Source organism: Lepidochelys kempii, chromosome 4 (genome assembly GCF_965140285.1).
Source record: "Lepidochelys kempii isolate rLepKem1 chromosome 4, rLepKem1.hap1, whole genome shotgun sequence".
Classification (NCBI taxonomy): domain Eukaryota; kingdom Metazoa; phylum Chordata; order Testudines; family Cheloniidae; genus Lepidochelys; species Lepidochelys kempii.
This window is the reverse complement of record NC_136383.1, coordinates 57,114,043-57,128,279: the sequence shown is the minus strand read 5'-3', so window position 1 is coordinate 57,128,279 and position 14,237 is coordinate 57,114,043. Positions and strand designations below refer to the sequence as shown.

The following is a 14,237-nucleotide window of genomic DNA, read 5'->3' as shown; positions in this document are numbered from 1 at the left end:
TTTTAACAGGATGACAATCTAATGGATGTCTTGCAGTTGCTTGTTGCTCTGATGTCAGAGCATCCCAGTTCTATGATTCCTGCTTTTGATCAGAGGAATGGATTACGGTAAGTTAAAATTCATGTGTAGGCAAAAGAGAAGGATATTTTGATGGCATTGCTATTCACTAGATTTCCCACGCAACCTTGAGTCATTTCAGTCCAGGTACTGCAGCTGTAAACGCCTTCTTTTGGGTGATTTTTGTGTCCAGGTGTTCTCTTAGCCAGAGTTGACACTGGTTTTATTACTGATGAATTGTTAATGCCTCCAAGCTGTCAGTCGTGCTCAGACAAGTAGTAGTCAGTTTATTGTGTTAGTCTATACTTGTATGTTAATCATCATCCATTAACATCTAGCCTGAAACCTCCCTTTCTACGTCAATTCACTGAGAATTTAGTAATGGGCCAGTTCCAGCTAAACTAGCTGACAGATTTCTTCTGATCCTTGTTAGCTTTTTCACCACTGAAAAGTTGTTTATTTTCCCTCCTTCCCCCCCCCCCCCCACCCTATGGTGTGTAACCTATTGTTGGCAACTTCTGTTTACCTGTAGAGGCCATGCTCAATATGTTGAGAAATGCTGTTTCATGCTATTGTGAGTGGATAGTAGTAGTTGAGGAAAGTAGCTATTTCTAGTAAAGCCCAGTAGAAGAATTGTTGTTAGGAAAATGGCATTAAATTACAGTTTTGATTTTATTTTGTTGCTCTCACTGGGAGGCCTGATAACTGAACTTTTCTAATTTAAAATGAATCCTGTGTGGATATCGGGGGAAAGTGTGAGCATACAACCAAATATAAGAACTGTTTCGAGGAGGGTACTTGCAGCAGTAATCCACTTGTTATATAAAGGTGTATTCTCAATTCATACATTTTGTTGCAACTACTGATTAATCCTGGGTTTTACTTTTTTCTCCCAGTTCCCCTATGTCAAGAATCATGCAGTCATGTTCATAATTGTTTCCACCCTCTTCTCCGTGCTAGTTATTTTATCGGTTTTGTTCAGCTTAGACTTCATTTGTATGGTAATGTTATGTTCTGGGAAACTAATAAAACCTCTAAATAATAAAGTATTTGAATGCCATGTCAGGTCTCTCACGTATTGTATTTGTTTTTACTTAACAACTGGCAATAAACTATTTTCTTTTTATTAAGTAGCATAGGGCAGCTCTGTATGAATAGTGAGTCGTCTGTGAGAAATCTTTGTTTTTCTGTCTCATTTGTTATATTCCTTGCTCCTGTACTGTCTCCAGCCATTTAACTGGCCGATTATATGTCTAGTGCAATTGATCAGAAAATTTAAAAAGATGAGTTAAATGATACTTTCTCTCCATGTTTAAAATAATTTTTTTCCCCTCACATAGGCTGTATAGATATTTGAGTGCTTTTTCTTAAAATTCAAAAATAACATATATATTAGTTCAGAAATAACTTATATGGAAGTTTAATGTTTTCCATTATACTGGATAGCCCTGATGGTATCTTGTAAGCTGCCATCTTGTAAGGACAGAGAAAATTGGGCTGTGTTATCTTCTTCCACCTTTTGTTCTCTGCTGCTGCTATTCCACCTGCCTAGCTGGTTACATTCCACAGCTGCTTCACCCAGGTTGCTTGGATTTGAATTGCTGCTGATTCTGGTACTGAAGAGAAGGGGAGACTTTTTTCTTTTGTTTGGGTGTGTTGGGGGCAGCTGAAGTTATGGAATAAATTTATTGGGAGGGTTGGGGTGTGTAAACAAGGCAGTCTACTTTGTTCCGTTCTTAAAAGTATCCACAGCCAGGTATTATGTTAAGTAATATTGTCCTTTTCATTTGTTTTGAGACTAGTAGAAATGCTTTTGAATCTTTTGAAATTTTCCTTAAAGTTCTAAAAATGTACTTTCATAAAAAGAGGCAAACAGCCCAAAAAGTTCACTGTACGGACTGTGTGGGACTTTGTCATCTGCATTCTCGTAATGAATATAATTTCATAGAACATTAAGGAATTAAATAATCCATAAAAACAATTTAAGAGCTTATCTCATCTGGACAGAAGCCAAGTGTGGTTGATGCAAATTCAGGAGATCTAGTGAATACCATAGACAACCAAACTAAAATCAAATGGGTTGCAGGTACGTCCCAATGGTGATGATGACATTGGAGCAATCGTAAAATATTAAGTGTACAATCGAGGACCGAATTTATCCTCTCAGGACACAGATTTAATTTATTAATTGTACTATAGTAGTGTCCAGAGGGCATGGCCACCAGACCAATCATTATCAGCTGGCAGAGTGCCTATACTCAGCACTTTCTGCTATGAGACTGCTTTCAGTTGCTTATAACATTGCTAAATTTTAATTATATGGGCTACATTTTTTTATGTCAGGTGTCTGCCTCAGGCTGAATTGTTTTATTTGGAAAAATTTAGGAAAAAAATCTCTTCAGCCATTTCTGAGAAGGCGGCAGGAACTGCATGCCTAATGATGAGGATAAAAAGAAATAATTAATGTATACCTGTCTCCTGAGCCCCCATCCTTATTGTGCAGTGAGTGAGGTATAGGTCCTGCAGGGAAAAATAGTAAATGACCATCTAAAGATCATGGTTGCATGGGCAACCTTAATTCTGGCATTTCCTAATTCTGGCATTTGTTTCTTTGGTATATATTTTCATATAGGTTTTTTTGGTATATTACTTTCTCAGTGTGACCTAAAAATTATACATGTTTTTAATAATTAAGAAAGGAATAAGCAAAGTGCTCAGTGTCCATTTGTATCTCATATGAAGGATGCAGCATATTGCCCTTTAGCAACATACTGGGGCATTGATTGAGTGCTAGCTGAGATGGAAGCATGAGTGTTGCTTGTTTTCCAGTTAAACTTTTGAGTGAGAAGTTCAAATATAGATATATGCTCTGGAGTAATACTTGGAAACTCTGCACATAGATTTCTCATCAGTATATTTGCATGTTGTCACTTTTAATTATGTGACATTCGAACAACAACGGATTGTTCAGTGCTAACCAGCCTTTTTCCTCCTTGAGCAGGTATTGTGAGGTTATGGTGACCAGACGTCCCGTTTTTAAAGGGACAATCCCGTATTTTAGTCCTCCTGCAGGTGGTGTCCCGACTTTTTCTAAAAAATGGACAAATTATCCATATTTTCTGTCATCTCCCCCCCCCCTCTTCCCCCACACCAAGACTGGCTGCTGCTGGCCACATTCTGGTGTGAACCCTGCTCGTCTGGCTGGATCCCTGCTTGCCAGCCACCTGCCCACCAGCGGTGAGGGGCAGATTCCAGTGGCCAACAATGGGGGTGGATGTGCAAGGCTCGTGGCGGGGTGAAGATGCAGTATGTGGGACTGGCTGCTCCCCCTGCTGGTCCGTCAGCGCAGCCCCCATTCCATTTGTGGCTGGTGCTGTGAGCTGTGGTAGCTGGTGGCAGGCGCCAGGCAGCGGCCGGCTATGTGTCGCCTCTGCTGCCCATTGGCCCTTTACGTGCTCCCCCTCTCGCTGTCCTCTCCCTACTTTGCCCCTTCGCTGCTGCAGTCCTGCTGGGTTTTTATATGCCCCCTGGCAGGGCGCATCCCACTCCCAGCACTGTTCAGAGAATCAGCTCACCAACAGCCTGGTTGGCAGGCTCCTTCCTTCCCCGCACTGCCTCTGGCTGGGTCGGTGTCCTGGGAAAGCCCAAGACCCTTTGGCCCGGTGCACTGGCCAGGAGGAGCTAAGCTCTGCGTGTGCCAAAGCCCTGCACAGTGCTGGCATGGGGAAGCCTCTCTGCCCCTCAGCTAAGCTCCGGAATGTCGGGGTGCGAGAGGGAAAGCAATTTCTAGCCTGTTCATGCCCCAAACCTGCAGGCTCCATAGCAGCTCCTGGGGCAGGGGCTTAGCACCCTCTTACCTCCTCCCTGACCTTGGGTCCTGCCCCCAGGGAGCGCAGGGCTGCTCCATCCCCTAGACACCTTCCCCTGCTGGCCAGGTTTACTGAAGGCCCTGCAGTCAGGTTGCCTAGGCCCCGGTGCACAATTATCCTTAGGGCTTAACCCCTTCCTGCCCATGCTGTAGCTGGGACACAGGAGGCAGCTGGGTTATGTCGGTGGCCAGCAGCAGCCTGGAGGTGTTAGCTGCCTTTCAACGTTGTGCGGGCAGGAAGGGACAAGATGCTTCTAGTGGGGCGGGGAAAGGGGGGAAGAGGTGGGGGATGAATTCTGCAAAGACATGGGCCAAGTCATCCTCCTCTTTCTCCCCCCCTGTCTGGAAGCAGCTTCTAACCCTTCCCTCCTACATAGTGCCGAAAGGCTGCTGCTGGCCACATTCTGGTGTGAACCCTGGCAGAAATCTGGGGAGGGGGGGCATGTGACCCTGTGTGCCCCCCATGTGTTGCCATGGGAAGTTACGGCACCAGGTACCAGGAGAGGTGGTCCATCCCAGGTGCCCAGCCAGGCATGGAGGGTGGAGAGCACCGGGTAGGGAAGGGTTGGGTCAGTTGGTCACCCCACTGTGTGAGAGAGGTGTATGGGAGTGTATGTGTGTCACCTCTCCCTGTGTGTGTGTGTGTGTGGGGGGGCTAGGCATGTGTGTCCCCTCTTCCTGTGTGTGGTGGGTGGAGGGGGGGTAGGGGTGTGTGTCTTCTCTTCCTGTGTGAATCCTAAAGTCTTAAAGATAAGAAGGTAAATAAAAAGAATCCAGCTACACAGTATTTCTTTTTAACAGGAGCTCAGTCATAGAATCATAGAATATCAGGGTTGGAAGGGACCTCAGGAGGTCATCTAGTCCAACTCCCTGCTCAAAGCAGGACCAATCCCCAATTAAATCATCCCAGCCAGGGCTTTGTCAAGCCTGAGCTTAAAGACTTCTAAGGAAGGAGATTCCACCACCTCTCTAGGTAACACATTCCAGTGTTTCACCACCCTCCTAGTGAAAAAGTTTTTCCTAATATCCAACCTAAACCTCCCCCACTGCAACTTGAGACCATTACTCCTTGTCCTGTCCTCTTCTACCACTGAGAATAGTCTAGAACCATCCTCTCTGGAACCACCTCTCAGGTAGTTGAAAGCAGCTATCAAATCCCCCCTCATTCTTCTCTTCTGCAGACTAAACAATCCCAGTTCCCTCAGCCTCTCCTCATAAGTCATGTGTTCCAGACTCCTAATAATTTTTGTTGCCCTTCGCTGGACTCTCTCCAATTTATCCACATCTTTCTTGTAGTGTGGGGCCCAAAACTAGACACAGTACTCCAGATGAGGCCTCACCAATGTCGAATAGAGGGGAACGATCACGTCCCTCGATCTGCTCGCTATGCCCCTACTTATACATCCCAAAATGCCATTGGCCTTCTTGGCAACAAGGGCACACTGCTTCATATTCAGCTTCTCGTTCACTGTCACCCCTAGGTCCTTTTCCGCAGAACTGCTGCCTAGCCATTCGGTCCCTAGTCTGTAGCGGTGCATTGGGTTCTTCCGTCCTAAGTGCAGGACACTGCACTTATCCTTATTGAACCTCATCAGATTTCTTTTGGCCCAATCCTCCAATTTGTCTAGGTCCCTCTGTATCCTATCCCTCCCCTCCAGCGTATCTACCACTCCTCCTAGTTTAGTATCATCCGCAAATTTGCTGAGAGTGCAATCCACACCATCCTCCAGATCATTTATGAAGATATTGAACAAAACCGGCCCCAGGACCGACCCCTGGGGCACTCCACTTGACACCAGCTGCCAACTAGACATGGAGCCACTGATCACTGCCCGTTGAGCCCGACAATCTAGCCAACTTTCTACCCACCTTATAGTGCATTCATCCAGCCCATACTTCTTTAACTTGCTGACAAGAATACTGTGGGAGACCGTGTCAAAAGCTCTGCTAAAGTCAAGAAACAATACATCCACTGCTTTCCCTTCATCCACAAAACCAGTAATCTCATCATAGAAGGCGATTAGATTAGTCAGGCATGACCTTCCCTTGGTGAATCCATGCTGACTGTTCCTGATCACTTTCGTCTCATGTAAGTGCTTCAGGATTGATTCTTTGAGGACCTGCTCCATGATTTTTCCAGGGACTGAGGTGAGGCTGACTGGCCTGTAGTTCCCAGGATCCTGCTCCTTCCCTTTTTTAAAGATTGGTCAACTTGTCAACTTGATGTTATTTGAATGTACGTACTGCATAGGTTCTGATTGATTGCTGTTGAACTCGCTTGGATATGAGTAATTTTACCAGGTGTCCTGTATTCAACATAGGGAAATATTGTCACCCTATCTAAGGTACAATGCATGTTCCAGAGCTAATAGGAATTTCTTTATGGTAAATTCCAGTGTGATCTGAAGAAAGATCAATGACAGAGGAATAATACCTTCTGTCTTCCAGAAAGAAGGGGGAATATACGTGGATATGCAATTTTGTATGTAAGACAGCTTTGCTAAGATTCTAATGTGTTCTTTCATTAACTTTGTTTTTTATCAAAAAATCTGAGGTGCAGAAACTGGTGTAAGTGTAATGAAAAGAATGCCAGCTGACATTGTTTTTTGCCATCCTTCTGAAAGCTGCCATAAAGGACTAGCAAGGGATACAAATGTCAAATACTAATGCTGTTAGCAAATGTCCACCCATATATGAAACTTAAGCTTTTTGCAGCTAGTCTCTAGCCATCTGTCTTGACAGTACAACAAACATAATTTGTTTGCTTTTCTGTACTGTAACCTGAGTGAGATATCAGCTAAAGACAGATTTGAGTACTGAAATTACAATGACCTTTTCAGAGATACTGTTTTCATATCAATTGATACTTTTAGGGACTCTAACAGAATTTGGATTTCAAAATTCCCAAATATAACTTAAAAATTTTAGTACAAAGTACTATATAATTTAGGAAAATGTCACCATATTTGGAAAGCTTATCAATATCTGTCACTTTAATTTGAACCAAGGTACAAACTTGTCTGCTGCAGTTAATTTTTGAGTGTGGAAACTCTCTCTTAGTTGCTATTTCAGACAATCTTGGTGTTCTGTTTGTTTTCATTTAGGGTTGTCTACAAACTTCTAGCATCAAAAAGTGAAGGGATCAGGGTACAAGCTCTAAAAGTGATGGGCTACTTCTTAAAACATCTAGCACCTAAGTAAGTACTGGTTTAAATCTGAAGAAAAGATACTGTTTCTGTATATGTTGTTATACATATTTAAAGTGTTCTGTTGGCATGCAACCAGAATACACGCTTCAGCCCATAGTAACTACTGTTTTCTTCAGTGTCATTCAGTTTGTTTTTTCGTAATCCATTTCCTATCTAGTGGAATTAGTCACAGTTGTGTCATAGCATCATAACAGGCTCTCCCATCAAGCTTACCTAGTGATTTGTGACATGTCCGTTTATAGGTTTATGTTTTTAGCACAACCTGCTTGCATAGTTCCAACTAAATATATACTAATAATTAGAATAGTGAGATTAGCAACAAATATTACCAACTCTGGACTCAATTTAAGGTATCTTAAAAGTGTCTTATTTTATCGTTATTTTAAAATTGGCAAAAACATTAAGGTGAGTATTTGCAATCCAGCACTTTTGCTACATGCCTAACAAAGTACCTCTGACCAGTTATGTGATTTGAAACTTAACCATGGTAAAATACTTCCTTAATGAGTTGATGTTGCCAGAGCTCAGATCCAAAACACATAGGTATTCAGGATCTGTTGTTGGGCATACAGCAGAAACATTTCTGTAAATATTCACTTTGTTCTTGCCAATTTTATAGTGAAGATGAATAAAGTAAGGGCTTCTTAAGCCACCTAAACTGAGTCTGGGGTTGGTAACTCTAGTTTATCTTTAAAATTAATCCATCAAAACTTATTTTTGCTGCTCCCCTTTTCTTATGCCCCAGCCACCCAGAACACAAATACATAGCCACCTGGTCTCTGTTAACTTACAGACATCTGTCTGTAATGTCTGTAATTAGGACTTCCACCATAAAAAGTGGCAAGGAGAATGAACTTTACATAGGTCTTTCAATTTTTGTCTTGAAATACTGGCCCTTAGCATTTATTGTTGATCTTGGAAGTTATATAGTTGTCCAATTGCAGCAGAAAGTACAACACTAGTTTCCACCAATTTATTTAAACAGTGGAATTTGCTGCAACTGTAGTTAACAGATTGCCAGCTAATGCTCATGATCAAGTAACCTTTGTGAGCTGAATGGGGATGGTTGTGGTCTTCCCTATATCATTATCAAGGGTCCCTCAAGGTCTGGGTCCAGCTTTTTGGGTGGCTGGTGGTAGGATGTTGGCACACAATATGTGAGTGGCCCCTGTCACAGGCTATGTCAACATTGCAGTCAGAGGTGTGACTGCAGCATGTGTAGACGTACCTGCACTAGCTTTGGTCTAGCTAGTTTAAATACCAGTAATAGTGAGAGCACGACAGCACAGGCTGGATACCCAGGACTATGGGCATGTATTTGAGTGGCTGCCGTGTGCTGCTGTGGTTTCCGTGCGATAGTTGTTCAAGCTAGCTAGCTTGGATAGGTCTACATGTGCTGCAGCCACAGCTCTGATTGCAGTGTAGACATACCCAGAGGCTCAGAGAGTGAACCATCCAGTAGTCACACTTTCAGCAGATCCCAGTGGGTGGCTTGCTTGTTACCTTTGGCAGATAAGGGTTCCTGTGTCCCAACTTCCCCAGAACCGAGAGGCTACAAACTAAAATGCTGAAACACTTTCACCAATTTAGCACTGCTCTGGTGTACACATACCTAACTAGTTAGAGATGCCCTAATTTACTTTATCTGCCTTCCTGTGTTATTGTAGGAGAAAAGCTGAAGTCATGCTTGGACATGGATTATTCTCTTTGCTGGCTGAAAGGCTGATGCTTCATACAGGCTTAATCACCATGACCACGTACAATGTCCTGTTCGAGGTAGTAATAGACTGTAGTTAGAATCCAATCCTCCTAATTACTTAGAAGATGTTATAAAATTGCTTGCATGTTTGTGCTGATATTTTCCAGATGACGCTAGAAATGTAGCTAGGGATGCAGTAAAGTTTTCTGAAGCTTACTGCTTTGGAAGTTCTGCTTAATTTAGATATAGAAGTAGCTCATTGTGAATCATTTTAAAATAACTGTTGAATTAAATGATTGAAGTAGATACTTTTATACCGAGAGCTTCATTCCACTTGAGATCATGGCTTAAGGTTGTTGTAACTTGGATTAAATTTAGGGGAACTCTTCCACTATAATTAAAATACCAAATGTGTGTCTCAGAAAATGCAAAAAATGGTGTTAAAAATAAGATTGATTCAATTACTAAAACGTATGACAAGGAAACTTCTGTACAATTTTAGCACGAAGATGATATGATGATGAGCACTGTAGAAAACCTTATGATAAACAAGGGGATTAGCCATTCTCTGGCAAGCTTTTTTAGTGAACATTGAATAGCTGTTTTTACACTGTGTTTCTTCCTCCTTCCCCCAGATTCTTATTGAACAAATTTGCACTCTAGTAATACATAAACAGCATCCTGATCCAGATTCAACAGTGAAGATACAAAATCCTCGTAAGCATTACATATCTTTTAAATTATATCACTGTTAAACAAAAAATGTTTGTCATTTAAGAAAACAGCTTATTAATTATGTCCAGCAGTCTGAATTGTGGTCTGTTAGTTTTACAGAGTCATTCATGCAAGAGAGGAGATAATGCATGTTTAGTTGGAGTTAATTGGGAAACATGCCTGTCTCCAGCTTTTTGAAAGACCTTTTGTGTGTCTAAATGTATACGTAATTTAGTACTGACCCTTTTTGTTATGTGGTGGTGATAGTATGAGATGTTTTTTCAAGACTGTTATGCACAGAGTATTTTGATTTAATACATTTTCAGGTTTCAGTGCAATTCTGATTGCATTATTTAGTGATGTCAGACTAAATTACATGAAATATGGAAGTAACATTCATCTTAAATTACGGTCAATGCAGAAACTCCAGATTTGGAGTGGAAGAAATGTATCTGCTTACTATATTGTTTAGGGTAACTTTCTTTATAGAGAAAAAATCCTGATTTGAGACTTTAGATTTCAGGACAAATTTCTGTTCAAAACCCTTAAGATTCTATAGATTCAGTATAATTGATATTCAAAGAGAGAAACTTAGAGGACACCTGGCTTTCATGTTTGTTCATAACATGATTCATCAGCTGGTATGTTCCTAGTAGGGTGACCAGATGTCCCGATATTTGGGGCTTTTTTTTTATATTGGCTCCTATTATCCCCCAACTCCTGTCCTGATTTTTCATATTTGCTATCTGGTCACCCTAGTTCCTAGTCTCCCAGAGAACATATTTCTTAAAGATGGTCAGTAAATACCGATATTTCCTTTTAAACCAGTCATTTGTGACATAGTAGGCATTAGATTATTAAACCCTGATCATCATTAATTCCAACATTTTACATAGTGGCCTAACTCCACTCCCACAGTGAACTAGGCCAACACTGAATGCACTTGTAATCAGTGGCGCAGGCAACCGTATGCCCGGTGCATATCATTGGCAGGGGCAAAGGGGCAGTTTGCTCCAGGGCCCTGTTTGTTTGAGAGGGCCCCCAAACTGAGTGGCACACAACCCCATATGTTGGGTTGCAATGCTACTCACTGAAATTTGGCCTGTCCACCCCTGCAATTATGATGGAGGGACAGCTGGGCCAAATGTGAGTGGCTAAAATAAAGCTGTGTGTACCATGTGAAAAATTTCTGGGTGTGTCCCTGTTTGAAAATCCCACTGAAGGGGAATAGTCATGGAAGTCTTTGGAAGAAACAAGCAATATAATTCTTCTTTACTCAGATGCATCTTTGACACTGCTGGAGATGCTTTTCTTTCTTTGTGTAAACAAATATATTTTTACAAGTTAGTTTTTCATAAAGTGACTATCTTACCAAAATGTTTCCTGTTAGTGAATGTAGTCTAATAAGCTCCAATATTTGATGTGCTTTATTTCTAGTTTTTAAAATTTACTTGTGAACTGTTTTGCAGAGGTATTGAAAGTAATCGCGACTCTACTACGTAACTCTCCCCAGTGCTCAGAAACTCTGGAGGTTCGTCGAGCTTTTCTCTCAGACATGATTAAACTGTTTAATAACAGCAGAGAAAATAGGAGGTAAGAGGGCTCATTGTGTGCATACAAAGACCATATGTAAATAACAATGTCTTACAAATCTGTTCTCTCTTAGGACTAAACTAAAATAGTCTCATTAGGCAACCATGTCTAGGCCACGTTATTTAACAAATGCTGTATTCTATTAGGCTTATACATGTAATGCTAGAGAAGTTGCATGCAGTAGTGTTTTTACATATGCTAAATTCATCACCTGCTATGTGTGGTCTCAAAGTTAATGATCTTTGTATGTTTTAATATGCTTGTGCATTTTGAGATATGATTTAGCAGCAGGAGTATGTGTTTTGCAGGAGCTTGTTGCAGTGCTCAGTGTGGCAGGAGTGGATGCTTTCTCTTTGCTATTTCAACCCCAAGAACTCTGAAGAGCAGAAGATAACTGAAATGGTGTATGCCATTTTTAGAATCTTGCTTTATCATGCAGTGAAATATGAGTGGGGTGGCTGGCGAGTTTGGGTGGATACACTGTCAATCACACATTCAAAGGTGAGTGTTTCCCGGAAAAATATTCTGGAAATTGCAATAACTTTTTTTTCCCCTCTAATGAAATTTGGAGCCTTTAAGTACTGGGTCAAATAAAAAGTCTTCTAGTAGAAATAAGCCATTTGAATAAGTAGAAATTCAGTAGCTTGAATGGTCTATAATAGCATATACTTCAAGTTCAGTGTATGGCTTGTCACATTTGAAAACTGAATGACTTTTCGTTGTCAGAATACTTTAATCACAAAATTCTTTCTATTGCTCATGGCATGAATGGTGTTCACTTGTAGTAAAAGTGGCATTTAAACATTTCCTAGGGCAGGTTAATCAGAGTTTCAGTGGTGTTTTAGTGCTGGATTTCTGTGCATTAATAACAGCATGAAGTTTTTAAAACACAAGGTGGCGCACCTTATCTATGCATAGACTAAAAATACCTTTTAGTAACATCAAAAGGCAGTGAAACAAACCCACAAAATTAAGGAAATCAGAGTAGAGGCTGACGTTCCATCTGTTAAGCCATGAAGGGAGACAGGAAGGTAAGGAGGCTGAAGGAGAATCCCACTGAACGAATACAGGTGCCAGCCTTCCTTCTTTCATGGCTTTTGTTGGCTTGTTACAACCTGAACAACACTGTAAAACACATTTTATTAGTAACTTTTTTTTTCAAATTGAGATACAGAACTAGAAGAAGCAGCCACTTCATTTCTCTGTCCCTGCACCAAGAAAAGAAAAAAGTCTAACATAAAAATCTGTGGAATTTGTGTTCTGGGTTTTCAGACAGGTAAATTGTAAATTACATACTTTTAAAAGTGTGTCTCTTACCCACTTATAGAGTGCATACAAAACTGCGCGTCTTAATCCCACATTACTGTCCTTACATGGGTTAACTTCCTCCCAGATATTGTCAATCTATTTAGACCACAACAGCACTACTGGTTTATCTTGTATATCACTGATTTTTGATCCAATAAACAGCTCAATAATCTATTGTGTGGTGGTTATGTGTGAGGGAGAAGAATAAAAGTCCATATACTAAAAATGCTTGCAAATGTTTAGTCAGTGAGCATTTCATGACATTATAGGTGCAAAGGATCTGGGGCCAGATCTTAATCCATGCCAAAATGTGGCTCCAGTGACATAGTGGTGCATTAATCCTTTGCTATGCCAGCTCTATATCAAACCTGAAGCGTTCCCATCAGTATAGCAGTGTTTAGGTGGAGTGGGCTACAAACTGTGACCAGTGTAAAGGCCACTGAAGTTTTGTTAAAAGTTAGCATACTTTTAAGCAGCTCTGAGGCTGTTTTAAATTTCTGGGAATTGAACCAGCCATTGGCTGCTCTCAGGATTGGGGTAAGCAGAAATGTGGCATAAAGCCACCCCTTTGCCTGAAGTTTGCCCATGCAGCTTCGGCACACTAGAGGAGTATGCCCCTGGTTTCTAAACAATACCTGTAAAAATTAATTTATTAACTTACGGTTGTTTTGAAGTTTTTGTTTGTGAGATGTGCGTGGAGAAAGAAGGCAGCAGTCTGCAATGAGAACTAATGGTTGGTAAAGTTAAACATAAAATACAGTGTTAAAATTCAAACACTGAAATGGATTTGTGGTCACTAATTATATATTATTTCGTATCTAACTTAAAATGGCTAACCCAGCTATTCCAGAATATGTAAAGAAAACACAAATGTTTGTAGGAGACCTGGTAGGGGCTAAATATTTAAAAACAAATTCTGGATAAGTTATACAATCTCTGAAAACAAGATCTTGATGCAAATTCTTAAAATGGATTTGGTTCTAATTATCTGAAAGGGCTTTTTTAAGAACATAAGAATGGTCCTACTGCGTCAGACCAAAGGTTCATCTAGTCCAGTATCCTGTCTTCTGACAATGGCCAATGCCAGTGCCCCTGCGAGAATGAACAGAACAGGTAATCCCTCCCCTGTTGCCCATTCCCAATTTCTGGCAAACAGAGGATAGGGACACCATCCCTGTCCATCCTGTCTAATAGCCATTGATGGACCTATCCTCCATGAACTTATCTAGTTCTTTTTTGAACCCTGTTATAATCTTGGCCTTCACAACATCCTCTGGCAAGGAGTCCATAGGTTGACTGTGCCTTGTGTGAAAAAATACTTCCTTTTGTTTGTTTTAAACCTGCTGCCTATTAATTTCATTTGGTGACCCCTAGTTCTTGTGTTATGAGAAGGAGTAATTAACACTTCCTTATTTACTTTCTACACAACAATCATGATTTTATAGACCTCTCTTATATCTGCCTTAGTAGTCTCTTTTCCAAGCTGAAAAGTCCCAGTTTTATTAATCTCTCCTCTTATGGCAGCCATTCCCTACCCCTAATCATGTTTGTCGCCTTTTTCTGAACCTTTTCCAATTCCAATATATCTTTTTAGAGATGGGGCGACCACATCTGCAGGCAGTATTCAAGATGTGAATGTACCATGGATTTATACAGAGGCAATATGATATTTTCTGTTTTATTATCTATCCCTTTCTTAATGATTCCCAACATTCTGTTCACTTTTTTGACTGTCGCTGCACAATGAGTGGATGTCTTCAGAGCACTATCCACAATGACTCCAAGATCT

At 41.0% G+C, this 14,237-nt stretch overlaps 1 protein-coding gene across 3 annotated transcripts in view; it reads left to right on the top strand.

Annotated features, from left to right (window-relative positions):
* LRBA (LPS responsive beige-like anchor protein) overlaps positions 1–14,237 on the top strand; it is a 558,089-nt gene that overhangs the window by 95,662 nt on the left and 448,190 nt on the right. For all 3 annotated transcript variants that reach the window (XM_073341330.2, XM_073341331.2, XM_073341329.2), the window contains exons 17-22: positions 10–107; positions 7,030–7,122; positions 8,802–8,910; positions 9,469–9,550; positions 11,017–11,140; positions 11,449–11,641. In XM_073341330.2, coding sequence (XP_073197431.2) covers positions 10–107; positions 7,030–7,122; positions 8,802–8,910; positions 9,469–9,550; positions 11,017–11,140; positions 11,449–11,641 — 699 coding nt within the window. The remainder of the gene's footprint in view (positions 1–9; positions 108–7,029; positions 7,123–8,801; positions 8,911–9,468; positions 9,551–11,016; positions 11,141–11,448; positions 11,642–14,237) is intronic.